Here is a 14,705-nt window from a genome sequence, read left to right as displayed (position 1 = left end):
GGCTGATGGGAATTGTAGTTCCTGAACATCTGGAGAGCCGCAGGTTCCCTACCCCTGATCTAAGTGAAACTTTTCAGTTTAATCGGTTTGACCAAATAGATGAACTTGACCCAGTGATCCCAGCATGTCAGTCAGAAAAAAATTTCTGATTGCTTCCACCAGATTTGCCAGCATCTTTCCATAGTTTGATCTATTGTAAATAAGCAAACCACACAATCGAAGGAGCCCACCTTCAGCACCCCCTGCCACCTATTTGCTGTTTAAGTACAATCATTTTTCCAACATGGGCCATAACAGAAAAAGAGGCAACACAGAATTGCTATTGACCTCCCGTGGATACAGAGCGGGAAGGACGTTGCCACCAGTTTCTGTTCTGGTTTTATAATTGGTAATTTATGATTGCTGATGTTTTATATTGTTTTATGCTGTTGTTTGCCGCCCTGAGCCCTACGGGGGAGGGCAGAGGCATAGCAAGGAGGAAAAGTGCCTGGTGCACTGGTGCGTCCTCTGCTCCCGTCCTGCCCCCGGAATGTCCTCGCCACACTCCCACAGGGGCATGTGCCCAGTGTGTTGCACCCCTGTCCCCTTTGAGCTACGCCTCTGCGGGAGGGCAGGATATAAATCGAAAAATAAATAAAATAGTGCCTTCTAGGTAATCCCCCTCCCCGGGGCAGTACTGCCCACTTTGGGAACCACTGCTTTAAATAATGCTTTCTTTCCCCCACCATTATATTTGACATCCTTCTCCACTCTTCACACAAACTTTGCTCTGTGCTTGTGTCCATTGATGGCATCCCATGGAGTTTCCTACCTGAAACTTTTTTCCTGTGACTCCAAAACAGATTTCTCCTTCAGTTCTACAGAAAGCTTTTATCTGAAACAATCATTCTGCATCGCTTGGTTGTATAAAGCCCTTCTGGAATTGAGAAGGAGCTAGGTGGAGTGCGTTTCTTCCAAGCATAAAATCTGTGCCCAGCATTGCCAGTTAAAGCAAGGGTTCCTCAAACTTTTAAAAAAGTGAATCCTGCTCCAAAACCTTTTCTTGTTTTCATCCTGTGTGCTTAAAAAAAAAAAGCTAAACAGAGTTGTTGGTGGCTCTTCCCTTGTGTCTTTATATGGGGCTCTGAACACATTCATGTTTCATTTTGCACATTTATTGTTTATAAATGTGAAGAATTCCTGAGTGATAGGCAGCATTGCATGGCATTGTGCATATTTGGCAGAAGGAAACTCAGATTTGCTATTGAGCTTCCTGGAGGTTTTCCCATCTGACTCCTGATGCATTTCTGGCATTTTTCTCTCCCGCCCCCAACAATCCTGCATTCACCAACACCAGAGAAATGCACAAAGCAAATACAAAGATACTTCTTAAAAATTCGCTGTTACATCTACAGGGGGGAAAAAAAGCAAGGAGCTTAATTTTTAAAAGGGAGGTTTGGAAAAAAATGGTTGTGACTTTTCTCATGCTTTTGTCTTTACGTTTCAAATGTATGTCTTAGGGTGACTTGGGTCCCTTTAACCCTGGACTGCCTGTGCAAGTTCCTCTGTGGCTGGCTATCAACCTGAGACAGAGACAGAAGTGTCGACTGATAGCTCCAGAATGGATGGCTGTGGGTAAGGACTACTGACATCTTTTGCCAAGACTTCTGGTGGTAGGCTCTGGGCCCCTGCTTCTTTTGCAATTGCTGGGTTATTTGGAGCTAACTGTTAGAATAACAAAAATATATTTTCATAATCAGATTTGACCCTTATGGTTGAATTAGTCAACTGTTATTGTAAAACATTGAAATCCATTTGGAAAAATTATAACAGATTATTGCAAGCAAGGAAGGAGTTGACTTTAAAAATTGCCTTTTGACATTAAAATTGCCTTTTAAAAATATGCTACTTTCTACTTGCCTTCTAGAAAAGTTGGAACAAATCCGGGACCAGGAACGGAAAGAAGATACTTTCACCCCGATGCCAAGCCCTTACTATATGGAATTAACCAAGCTATTGCTAAACTAGTTAGTATGTCTCTTATTGTACTGAATGAAGATTAGTTACTCTTACTAATACAGTGTCTTGTGGTACCTTAAAAAACAATGAATGTATTAGCTCATAAGCTTCTAGAAGGCAAAACCCTGTTTTTAAAAAAGGGTTTTGGTAGATAAATTCTGACAATGCCAACAAAGAAAAAAATTGGGTGCTGGATTAGATTTGATTTAGGGATTTCCACTAATTAGCATGATGGCTGTCTTCTGTTGTGGTATATTGGCGTTCATCTTACCTGTAGCATTCAGTGATTTCAGATTAGTGGGATGCAGAATTAAATAGTTAAATATTATGAGAGAACATTATTCTGATTAATTGGCTAACCAGCAGAACATGTGCTACAACTTGAGATATGAAGAATAGTCCTCTTGCTTGTTAGAATGGGAGCAATGTAGCATACATCAGGGATTTACTATTTTAATATTTCTTAATCATGGATTTTCTACATTGAATTGATGATGTGGTCATTGGCTCTTTCTCCTCTAGTGCTGTAGATAATATTCCAAAGGCTGATGAAATCCGAACATTGGTTAAGGATACATGGGATTCTCGAATAGCAAAACTCCGGTTGTCTGCGGATAGCTTTGTCAGACAGCAGGAAGCCCACGCCAGGGTAAGAGAAATCTGTGATAATGTGATGGATTTATTGAGGTAGTCAGGTGAGGGTGGGTGAGCACAGTCTAATTACAATAAAATGGACTGCAGTCATTTCTTTTATGATCTAATTTCAGCATTGTTGACACAGCTGTGCGCTACAGGTATGGTGTTACAAAGCTATGCTCATGAATTGAGTGTAGACAATATGTCACTTTTGAAGAGATATGTATTGATTTTGCCACATGTTCATGCATTGGGGATTAATGGATAAGTGACATAAGAAGTAATATGTACACATAAGAAGTAATAAGTAAGCCCAAATGTGTGAGGCAAACTTTTGTGTGCAAGACTATTTGTACACTGCCACTTTTGTGTAAAAAGAAGTATATGCATATCTTCTCTAGCAATAGAATATTGTACGTGTTTGTAATCTCTAATATGGGCATTGCTCTACAGCTGCTATCTGGTTGGAATGGTTGTGGTTCTGCAGTAGTTTAAACACAATATATTCTTTTTATGTTAGCCTGGACTTTGGCTGCAGTCTGGTTATTAGTGGAATATTGAGGAATGCAAAATGTCCATTCTGTGAACAGAAAGCCTGAATGGAATACATCAAGAGGACTGGATAGTATATAGTATATGTGGGACATGTCTTAGGAACTGGAAATACAGATTGAAATTAATGATATTAAACACCTACCTGTTGTCGTATACAGAATTTAAATCACTTCTCATCCCTTTGAATTTATTGTTATTAAGCTCTTGCCATTCAGCTATCTGATCAAAAAACTTTTAAGCTTGAAATCTGAAGCATGCTACCATATTCTGTTATGCTCAGTGTAATCACAGCTTTATAAACTTTGGCAATATTGTCTTGTAATATCTGTTCTCTTTTATAAGCTGGATAATCTGACTCTGATGGAGATCAACACCACTGGGGCTTTCCTTACTCAAGCTTTAGATCACATGTACAAGCTGCGTACAAATCTCCAGCCCGGAGAGAATACCCAGTCCCAGGACTTTTGACAGCTGAAATTCTCTGTGAAATGGAGGCCAGGCATTTGGGCATGTTTCTGAATCTTACAGAAGCCACCTCTTTTAATGCTAGAAGGGTATTTTGAAACCAAGAATGTTAGAGAAGATTTCCACGTTATTCCATCCTTAATGGTGTCAGCTTGTGGGGATGTGTAAGGCTGTAATGGTATAGCTAGATCCAGCCTGTCAGTGGTTTAGAGGATGTGCTTCCTCAGCATTTGTGGTGCTGCATTAAAATCTTTTACAAACAGCTGGTCTCACCCAAAGGCATGCTAGGCTCCCATTTGGCTGTCATTCCAAGATGAATTGGCTGCAGCTTTTTGCTGCAGTCTTGCTTCCTCGCTGGGTTATTTTACTATCAGTCCAAAACAAGATGAAGAAAACAAATCAGTCCCTTATTCCAAGGATCCAGTACCTCAGTGGGACCTTTATATTCTGATGCATCTGGGAGAGATGGCAGAATGAGACTATTTTAAACACCTGGCTGCACAGCACCCGTGAAGGCCTGCCTGAAGAATGACATGTAACTGCTAACCCATCACTCCAGCGGGGCATGGTGCTTCCACTGTGATAGCGCTTGCTGGAGTCTATTTGTCAACTGTCCTTAGAGATAAAGGACTGTCTGTGGTTTCCTTGACAGTAGCTGGTGAAGTGCACAACTGTATGGGGGATGAGTGAAAATAAGCATGTATTCTGTAGGAAGTGGAGCCACAAAGGCAAGGCACATCACTTTGGCTCGCAGTCTGCTTTCAGCTCTGATATGGAAACCATATTGCAGATGTACCAAAACCACAGTCAGGATCTATTCATTATTAATCACATAGATATACACTTGCTGATGATGCTCAGGCTATTAATCATATAGTAAATGCTGCTACCTGTGTGGTGTACACATTCCATAAAAGGTAATTAGATTGAAAGAGGAAATGAAAAAGGAAGTGGGGGCTTCTTTTATATGCCACTAGAGAGCGAGACATTTAGGTTATGACATCCTGACCTCTACTGGCTATCTAGGGAACATTTCAGATTAAAAACATTTCAAAACAAAATTAAGTTCAAGGTACTGTCGGCTCTGGCTCATAAAAGCATATTTTAATAAATGTTGTTATTTGCTGAGGTGCCACTGAATTCCTCTTTAATGATCTTTGTTTATCAAGAGTTGATTGTTTGCAGAGTAATTTCAGCTCATTACATTTTTAACCTTTTAAAAGTTTTTTTCTTAGTTGCTGTGCATTATGTATGTGTTTGTTATTGGTCTGCCATTACAAGATGAACTTGTATTTTGTATGTTGCGTTGTGAATTGACTGAAAGGAAGAGGTTTAGGATGAAAACAATACACCTAAGGTGCCATAGCCGTATATGAGGACTCAGGGTCTCTATAATTTGTAGGTCACTGTTGCAGTCAATTTTATATAAACATTTTAATACATTGTCCCATCTGTTCTCCCTCTCACTATTCTTCATGTTTTGCTACATTACATCTGAAGATTACTCTAATTCCTAAAAGCTAAAATGTGAAGCAGTATGACTTAGTTTTACAAATTTATTCATATTTTATACCCCCACCCTAGGTGCGGGCATTTAAGATAGAAAACAATCACACCATATCTCGTTTTAGTTGTAAATGCTCTGTTTGCCGGGTTTCTGCAAGTGTCTAGCTTTGCCATTATAACAGGAGGTAAAAGTGACCTCTAGTATAGTATAAGGATGGCTATAAAGCTGTGTACAAGAAGTGATCTTTGTGCTGCCGAGGTTTGATATATGTCTTACACAGGTCTCTTAAGCAAAGTTTTGAATTTATGCTGCATCTGGGGAACTTTATCCACCACTGGGCCTGGGAAAATAATCTTTGTCATGATTTAGGAACATTTTATTTTTGGATGTTGTCAGAAATTACAGCAATATATTCATAAATACCTAATTACTACATTCAACAAATAATATATTACATTACATTTCAAACAAGTACACTTAGAACAGGTTTGTCTCACAGCATCTAAACTGCCCCAGCAGGTGTGGCTTTAGCCTCCTGCTGTCCCCTCATGCTCTGGCTTTAGAAATTCTGCACATTACATACAAACAACCAAGCGGCATGGCCCTGGAGGCAAAGGAGACCAAACGTGGTAGTTTGAGAATTTAAGCAGTGGGGCAAGACTTGGTGGAATGGAAGGGAAGGTATTCCATTATCAGAGGGGAAGATAACATTTCAAGGACAGTGGGAGGGACAATAATGTGATTTCCTACCAATACCACCTAAACTCAGATTTAATGCGTTTGCATCACATGAAGGAGAAATAATTATTTCAAACGTGTTCTGAATCATCTAGCAATTTATGTATCATTGCCTGAAAACTGAACTTCATCAAATTTGGATGAATTCAAGTGCATATTTTTTCTGGTGGATTTCATGTGTCTCTTAATTGCAAAAACAGAGTCAAGGTTTTGAGAACATCTTCCCAGAAAGTCTACCCCACATAACTAATTTGTAAGAATAGCTATGCATAGTGCAATTATTATTATTTGGATAATGGGTTTAATGGCCTCCTTGTTCATACACCCATATTCCTCTTCCCCATCCCTACCATTGGCAAAATTAAAAACAAAAGCTGTGATCCATGCTGACTTGAAAGAAACCCAACCACGCTAAACTGTATGATGAGGTGTGTGAAAAACACTTAAGTTGTAAAACTGGGTATTAAGCTATTTGGTCAGTAAATTTAGAGACACCTGATGTTCTCTTCACCCATTTCTAAAGAATTGTGGGCATCTCTTTTCAAAGGCATTGGACCTTCCCATATTACCAGTGCTGTAGTCCTTTTGATATGCTAGCTACTGTTTGGAGCTGCTGCCATAGTTAACTACTTGTAAATACATTGCGAAAGAGCTTCCTACTAAAAAAACAAACAAACCAGCCCCCCCCTCCCCCCCGAAGCCAGATTAACCACTGCAAAGCAAGTTTTGCTGTGGTCCCTCATTTAAGTTTGAATGCTTCTCAGTGTCCCTGATATATTTTCCAGCTGAGCTACGTAGTGGGCTATAAAATAAATTTAGGTTTCTTTTCTGCCTTATGGTAAAACATCTTTGTGGAATAGATTGGAATCAATAATCAATATTGAGAGCTTTGTTATCTAGGCTAATGAGCGACAATAGCTATTGTCAGTGAGGGGGGAAAATGAGTGGCTTTCCCTTTTTTCTTTCATGCTCTATTAGAGCCGATTGTCTTAGTGCAGCAGGTAAAGATGTTCAGAATACTGTTATGGGAGATGGCTGGTTCAGATGTTCAAAAGATTGCTTGGCTAAGTGAAAACACTCCAGTTTTTTTCTTGCTGCATCCAGGAATAAGATTCTCTAATACAAGTCTCCAAATTTGCTCCACTTGTCGTTCCTTGGTGTAATAGATATACTGTCTTTAGGAAGAACCCAGGGATTCAGTACTTCTCACCCATTGTTCTTAAGAGGAAATTTTTGGGAGGTGCACTTTATCACAATGAGAGAAAAGCTGCACCTGTTGCAATTACCACTTCTGTGTAACTGTGAAAAGCACAGAAGTTCTATTATTTGCATCTGGCCACGGCAGATTGACCATTGTAAGCATTCAGGGGAACAAAAAAGTAACAGTAACAGACTGAAAGCAATGCTCATTAGCTACTATAATAACTTTTAAAAGAACAAAAATGAACTTTGACTATAAACTGGTAAATTCTCAATCTTCTCATGGTCTCCTATTCTCAAAAAAAAACTTGCTACTGCTAAGGTACATCTGCCTGTGTAAACTGTCAGGGGAGGGCATGAGCAATTAAGACAGAGGGGAAAATGCTACACAAACAGCAAGGATTAATTCTCACTTTGTAAATGCATTCCGCTTGGAAGTGTCCAGATCATATGCACATACAATTTGGTGCTTGACCCTTAAAAAAACACTTTTAAAATTTATTTTTAAAATGAGACAAACATTATGTGTCTCTACCCTTCACAGAGTCTTGGTAGAGTCATACCTATTGTCCACCTAAGAACTGAAGTGAGAACTAGGCCTTTGAGCTTTTATGGTGCATTTTTGCAGACCAAACATCATTTGTCACATGGAGCAGTTCTAGCTGATCCATCTCACCTTCGTGAAGAGGCCCTGCGTTCTACTGCTACCAACTAGATAGTTTATGAATGGGAAGGGAGCAAAACTATTCACTGGAGGGGAAAATCACTACCAATGTTTTCCATAAAAGGGGTCTGAGGGAGATAAGCACTAACCCAGCCCAACTCTTGGTAACTAGTCAGAAAACTGAATGTTGGAAATAGCTACAAGATCCAGAGATTGCAAGAAATGCCTTCTCAAAAGGCACATATAGCCTTTATGTGTACTCCAATTCACCTGCTTGACTCAAGAACACAGAACTAGGTAAGTACAGTGCTTAGGCCCCCATTATAATTGAACATGCTTTAGCACCTGTAATCCCGCGCTGCAAGGGTATGCATATGATTAATGCGACCATGGTGACAGGACCAACAGTTTGGGTCTTCTCTATGTATTGCGGACACCAGGTGCCAATGAAGTGGGAAAATCCGTGGAGTCTTTTACTATACAGTCACATCATAGCATATGTGCTGTATTAATGCAAAACTGAATCACACTAAAGAGACTGTGCTCCTAGGTGTGCATTTGTGAAAAGTCACTGATAGTTATAGGCACAAATTTCAGAGGGTTTTCCCCCCATTTGCTGTTTTGTCTGGATTTCGCTAATTCTGTGGAACTTTTAGAAAACTGACACAGCTTGTTGCGTGATTGCAAGTTGTATTGGTACAATGAAAAAATATCAATCCTTCACTAGCAGTGGCACCCTAAAAAGAATTACGCCCTTCTAAGCCCATTTTTTTTCAGTCGACTTAGAAGGGTGTAACTTTTCTGTAAAGCTCACGGGCTCTGACCATTTTGTTGCCTAAAATGTTAGGATTCTCAGATTGAACTCATTTCAACATCAGCTGATCATCTAACATTCAGTGTTCTAAGGGCTTCGTGGAGGAGAGTAAAGGTAGGGAGTGGGAGAGAAAGAAAGAAATCCCTGGTCTTCAAGCAAGAGAGTTCTGGTGCTACACATTGCAAAATATCTAAAAGTGATAGCACGTGCCCCAGTGAAAAGCTTTTTCTTTAAAATTCTTTTTAAAAACACTTCAATATCGGTTTCATGTCCTGACCAGCAGCAGTACAAACACTAAAAGCAAGCTATTTTTGCCAAAAAAACAAAAAGCAGAAACATATTGAAAATGGCAAGCTTTTTATAACAATAATTAAAGTAATAAAAACATACAAAACTTTTTTTAAATATATACACAGTACAAGGCTGAAGCACCTCTTAACTTTAATTGCAAAATCTTTGTATGAAAATCCAACCCACTGGGGTACATAATTTGTGTGTATTGTATGTAGATCACTGTTCTGTACACATCCCTCCCCAGTAATAAAAATGTACCTTCAGGTTTATTTATTCACTTTATTTTTCAAGTGAAGTGCATTTCCAGCAGAAAGCTGATGGATGCATGGGAAGTCAAGTTTGGAAGCTGCATTTTTCCTCTGCTGGGCCCATTACTCTGCAGATATTTATTTCTGTATCCAAAATATCCAGTTCATTCTCTTTTAAAAATTGATGTGTACCTGGTTTCCTCTTGGGTTGAGAAACAGCATATTTCAGCACAACTAAATGGACAGATCCCCCAAAATAGCAATTGTGCTAGTATGGCAACAAAAAGAACATATGTATGGAAATGATCCCAGTCCCTTGAATGGGAAGTGGATATTAGTGTCATTGGTGGATACTCTGAATTTTAAAACAATATTTTTAAAAAGGCAGGAGGAAGGAAAACAGAGGGAAAATAAAACTTTTAAATTGAACCAAAACTAAAGTTCTTCTAATTGGATTAATTGTAGAATTACAAAAATCAGTTGCATTGAAGTCAAGAGAAGGGTGTGGATTTTTTCCTGGATCCCATAAGTCCTTTGCTTCATGCATGGCACATTCTCTTTCTCTTTTTAAGCTTCAAACCTCCCAGTGAAAAATATTAAATATTCCAGGTAATAAAATAGATTATTATTTCTATACTATAGGTTCGGCCTAGTGCAAGGGAGTGTCACCTGGGATACCCCTTGAAATAACTTCTAGACCACTGCATTGCAGGCAACGCAAGGCACTTTCTCAAGTGATCTAGTTCGGCCTGAAGTCGTTCCCTTTCGGAGACAATCTTCTGCTTCTGATTCCTTAGTTCCTGTGCAGGAGAAAAGACATTTTTAAAAATCTGATGCATTAGCAAGGGTGTTTCAATAACCAGTCCCATAATGAAATGAAAACTGTGGTACAAGAACTGAAATCCATTGGGCCAAGAGGCCTTTTATTTTGCTATGGGAAACTGGAATGTATGTAAATGCTAATCAACACTTTTACCACACAGGTATGCATTAACCGTTCTTGTTGTCAGGGTTGAGACTAGAAAAGCTGAGCCTCCAAGCGTCTGCACTGAGTTTGAAGCACTTGCCGTTCCAGGTTTTGCTCTGAAAACAAAACAAGACTTTTAGATGTGCAGGTAAGTATCTCTTGAACAAGGAAATTTCCTGGAAGAAAAAAACCCTTGCTATAGTGTTCTGCAGAACCCCGTGTATGTAAAATGTAAATATGAAAATTAAGCTACTGTTGAAGTAGAATAATATGTGCATTTTATGTGCATTCTAAAACAAACTTTATGTGCATTTTAAAACACAGTAAATAAGAGATGTCTTGGAGATCTGCCATCTCTCATTTTGCATTCTATATCAGTGTGGGGAAGTAACTGGGCAAGATGCATTTCAAGGGAAGAAACATACTGAGGAATTCAGACTGGAGTCTTGTAGCTCCTTGAACACTAAACAGTATAATTCCTGAATAACCTTTCCAAGAATCTAACTCGCTTTCTCAAGTGGAATAAAAAAGGATGGTAACTTTCTGTCTTCAGCACATGTTTATGGAAAGACACCTCTGAATCTCTTCTGATGTTGCTAACTGCTTCAGTTTTCTAAAGGACCTTTTAATGCTTTTTTTATAAGGATCTGAGATGCAGTTAAACTTTCAGAATATAAAAATCACGAGTTTATATTCTGCCAAGATGGAGGCAGAGGAAATCAACATGGAGCAATTCTACTGTAAGGAAATTAAGGTGATATTTGCAGGCTGGCCATTGAGTAACTTGCCTCTGGGCAGGGTGGCAACAGAGGAAGTGCAAATGGGCTTGAGTTGGGAAAGAATCTGATCAAACTTTCTTTTATTATTCAATCTCTTTGTTAATTTGTTTCTCCACACTTTCTTCTTTATTATATAGTTATGACCAGAATGAGACATATTTTATATAAAGCCTTTCCAGAGACCTCCTTGAGGCAGCCCACCATATAAAAGTTATACAATAAATCACAAAACCAACAATGTAAGAACTAAAACTAGTAAATAAAATCATCAATCTGGGGACATAAAAGAAACAATTTCCAGCAATCGAATATGAACAGTCCTCAATCTAGAAGCAGACCATAAAAACAGCTGGAAAAGATGGAATCTGTCAGTTAAAAACTTGAGTAAAAAACATTTTGGCCTGATGCCGAAAGTTCAATATTAACAGTGCAATCCAGAACAGTGCAATCCAGAGCAAAGGTTTTGAAAGGCCGTTTAAGTATCTGCTAAAGACTTTTAAGCTTAGACTACCTGCTTACATTTTTCTTTTTATTACTGAAAAAAGCTTAAACTGCAATACAGTGACAAGGATCCCTTACATCACTTTAGCTTACCTTCTATATGCTCCTGGTAGGCTTCAAAGATGGCTTCAATCCCCTGCCATTTGGGTCTAGAGTAGTCTTCCTCTTCCTCCTCCTCTTCCTCAGAATCAGAGACTTTGTCATGTTGTGGGATGAACCCCTTATGCTGGGAATCTTTCTGGCCATTCTGTTGTGGTGGAGAGATCCAGGTTGAGGTCTGCAGCTCCGGAATGTTATAATGAATGGAGGCATCAACTTTGTGGTTATGTTCTGCAGTGTGCGCCATTGCATTACCTAGAAGTGAACATGGAAGAGAAAAACATAGACATATTATGTGCCTCCAATGATTATTATTACTATATCTGACAGTGGCTAGCTTGACACCTATGTAAGAAGAACCAAGCTGGGTCAGACCAAAGGCCCATCTAATCCAGCATCCTGTTCACAAAGTGTTAATCAGGTACCTCTAGAAAGCCAAAAAACAGGAAGACTGCAAGAGCACTGTTCTGCCTGTGTTCCCTACAAACAAAGTTTCTACATCCTTCAATGGACTGCTTGGGTATGAAAAAAAAACCCAAAGTGACGTTAATTTAAAAAGTAACAACCAGCTCCCATAACAGGCTAATGAAGATAAAGCAGGTTTCAAAAGGCATCTAATGTTGAGTGGAGTTAAGAGTCACTTATAGCAAAAAAACAAAAATGATGGGAAAGAACTCATGGGAAGTACAGAACATGAAGAGGAAATAAATGAGTAATCAAGAAGATGAAGAAACAGAATCTGTGAAGGTCAAAGAAAAAGGCCGATGCAGACAGGAGTCTCAGACCCCAGCTAGTCAACCTCAAATCAAGTGCTCAACAAATTCAACATCACTTCTTTCAAAACAGATTTACCTAAAAAGACATTGGCACTTCTAACAATTTCTACAGAATGTTTTATTTCAAATAAAAGATACATCAGGAAGATGAATGCTCCTTGTTCAACACAAGAGCCACTTTCTGAGGATTTTACTATCTCTCTTGGAGCTAGTCAGTGAAAACATTTACGGACCATACCTTCAGTTGCTTCTATTGGTGGACTTAATTTTTTTATTATGTTTCTCACTGGCAGCTGCCAAGTACACCCTAGTAATTTTATATTCTGCACTCCTGCTCAATTAAATTAATGAGCTTTTCAGTGTATTTCATGAAGCTATCATTTCTTACCTTCCACTGAAAATTGTTGAAACTACTCTAGCAATATGTGGCATTTGATGCAATGATCATAACAGTTTATTTAGGTAGGCATGCTATATTTCTGTTAGGAAGCTAAACTAACACCAGCTAAGTGAATATTGGTTTTTCCACAGAGGTACTTTCCAAGTTTAAATAAAAAGACAAAAACATGTTTCCCTTTTCTCTTGAATGCACTGAAACCATTGTTGACTGAACAAATTATCGAATGTATATTTGAAGCAACTTAAGTTGCAGAGAGCAGTGAAAAATGGAAAGTTCAAAAACTTCCATCTGCAATCACAAATTCGCTGAGTTGGTTTCTTTGTCTTCCGCTCTGCATACACAAATTGAAGGTGGTAGGCCTCAGGACAACCTTTGCACATACAAAGCTAGAGTTTAAGCATGTGGAAACGAACTTCTGCCAGCAGAGGTACGTCTTCCTTTGGAGATCAAAACTAGGCTCTAAATCATTTGAAGTCTTGTGAATTTCCTTCCCACTCAGTCGCCCAGCACAATGCTATGATGTCACTACTTCCCCTTTCCCATTACCTTTGTGTTTTTGCAGTGCTTTCTGTGTAGACTGCAATACAGACTCATGGAACTGATGTGCAAACTCCTCAGCTATAAAGGGCTCCCATGGCTTGTTCTTCCCATTCATACTGTGCGACAGTGGCACAGGAATGTCTTTGGGCAGAGGCCCCCGGACGTAGTTCAGGATGCTCAGGCTTTTCTTGGCTGTGCGCCCATCACTCAACTTGGGCTTCTCAACTGAGACAGGAATAGTCTCCTTGGCCCTTTGAAGCTCATGTGGTCTCAGCTGTTCTATTCTGCTGGGCTCAGCTGTCTTCTGAGTCTCTGGCAGAGAAGCAGCAGCAACGCCAACTGGTTTATCTGTTTCCACAGCAGTTTGCTGCACTTGTGGCTCTTTGGCAATGAAAAACAAACAACATTAGTTGGAATAATGGAGAGCTAATACAGCAGTGCTTTCTGGTGTAAATGCACCCCCCCTTTTTTTTGAGAAATACATGACTAAACACAATATTTGGAAAAATAAATCCAGTTACTCTGTGGCATTCCATTGAGTTTATGTTGATTCATTAACAGAAGGCAATACAACAGAAACTTAGTTGAGATGGGGAATACATAAACATGGAAGAATTACGGTTTTCTGAAATCAAAGAACATGTCCCCAAACCCTCTTAAATGCCCCTAAATGCCTATTACAATATATATGGTGCCTTTCCAAAGACCTACTTCAACATAAGAATGTCCAATATTAATATAAAATGTAAAAACAGCATAAAACAACATCCAACAGCCCGAAAGAATATCTAGAATTGTGCTCAAACCAGCATAAGACCATAAAAGCAGCTTTAAAAGGTGGAATCCCCCAGTTAATTGCTACCAGAGCAGCACAGGCATTTGCATACCATGGTCCCTCTGCACTTGCAAGTACTGGCACAGAGCCCTCCGGGGATGGGGCGGTATACCAAATTGAATAAATAATAATAATATAAGGTACAGGGGGCGTTATTTTTGACCATTTCTGCAAAATGAGCGGTCATAATGTTGTGGTTTGGCAGACTAAGAAGGACAACTCTAACACCACACAACATTTGAACATCTCCAGTCTGTTCTGCTTTACACTAGTGAGGTGTCAACCAAGTCCACCAGGGGGTTTCTTTCAGCCATAAGCAGCCCTAAGACCATCCACTTCTTGCTTTCATGCAACTGCTTTCCATGGCCACTTACCAGCCTGGACAATGGTAGGACTGTCTCGTGGTGAGCTTTTCACGGTCACTGCTGTTGAGGCACTTTTTTGTTTCATGGCATGAAGCATCTCTACCAGTTTCTCTTTATCTGTGTGACGGGAAGCAGAAACCATAAGTCAGCTGTCACTTGATGGGAAAATAACGAGGAACTAAAATAAATAGGTGTTTGTCCAAGACTATTCTCTGTTCCACAGAAATAGGGTTTTATATTCCTCTGCCACAGAACAACCATGCTGGATGTGGATGTGCTGCCTGGTTCCTATGCCTACCTAGTTCTGTGTCCCCCCCGCCCCCC

At 39.5% G+C, this 14,705-nt stretch overlaps 2 protein-coding genes across 2 annotated transcripts; one reads left to right on the top strand and one right to left on the bottom strand.

The window, feature by feature from the left end:
- The first annotated feature begins 1,469 nt into the window (after window positions 1–1,469).
- GINS2 (GINS complex subunit 2) lies at window positions 1,470–5,101 on the top strand. Its single transcript, XM_048482869.1, has 4 exons — window positions 1,470–1,614; window positions 1,907–2,006; window positions 2,521–2,647; window positions 3,532–5,101. Exons 1-4 carry the CDS (start codon window positions 1,605–1,607, stop codon window positions 3,655–3,657), a joined length of 363 nt encoding a protein of 120 aa, XP_048338826.1. The 5' UTR covers window positions 1,470–1,604; the 3' UTR covers window positions 3,658–5,101.
- A 418-nt stretch (window positions 5,102–5,519) lies between these two features.
- Window positions 5,520–14,525, bottom strand: LOC125425269 (genetic suppressor element 1-like). Its single transcript, XM_048482868.1, has 5 exons — window positions 14,391–14,525; window positions 13,188–13,562; window positions 11,460–11,720; window positions 10,106–10,202; window positions 5,520–9,924 (listed from the first exon to the last, which is right to left on the bottom strand). Exons 1-4 carry the CDS (start codon window positions 14,521–14,523, stop codon window positions 10,138–10,140), a joined length of 834 nt encoding a protein of 277 aa, XP_048338825.1. The 5' UTR covers window positions 14,524–14,525; the 3' UTR covers window positions 5,520–9,924; window positions 10,106–10,137.
- Window positions 14,526–14,705: the final 180 nt, after the last annotated feature.

Source organism: Sphaerodactylus townsendi, unplaced genomic scaffold, assembly GCF_021028975.2.
Source record: "Sphaerodactylus townsendi isolate TG3544 unplaced genomic scaffold, MPM_Stown_v2.3 scaffold_245, whole genome shotgun sequence".
NCBI lineage: Eukaryota > Metazoa > Chordata > Lepidosauria > Squamata > Sphaerodactylidae > Sphaerodactylus > Sphaerodactylus townsendi.
Note: the sequence above shows the minus strand (reverse complement) of the source record. Positions and strands in the feature narration are given on the sequence as shown.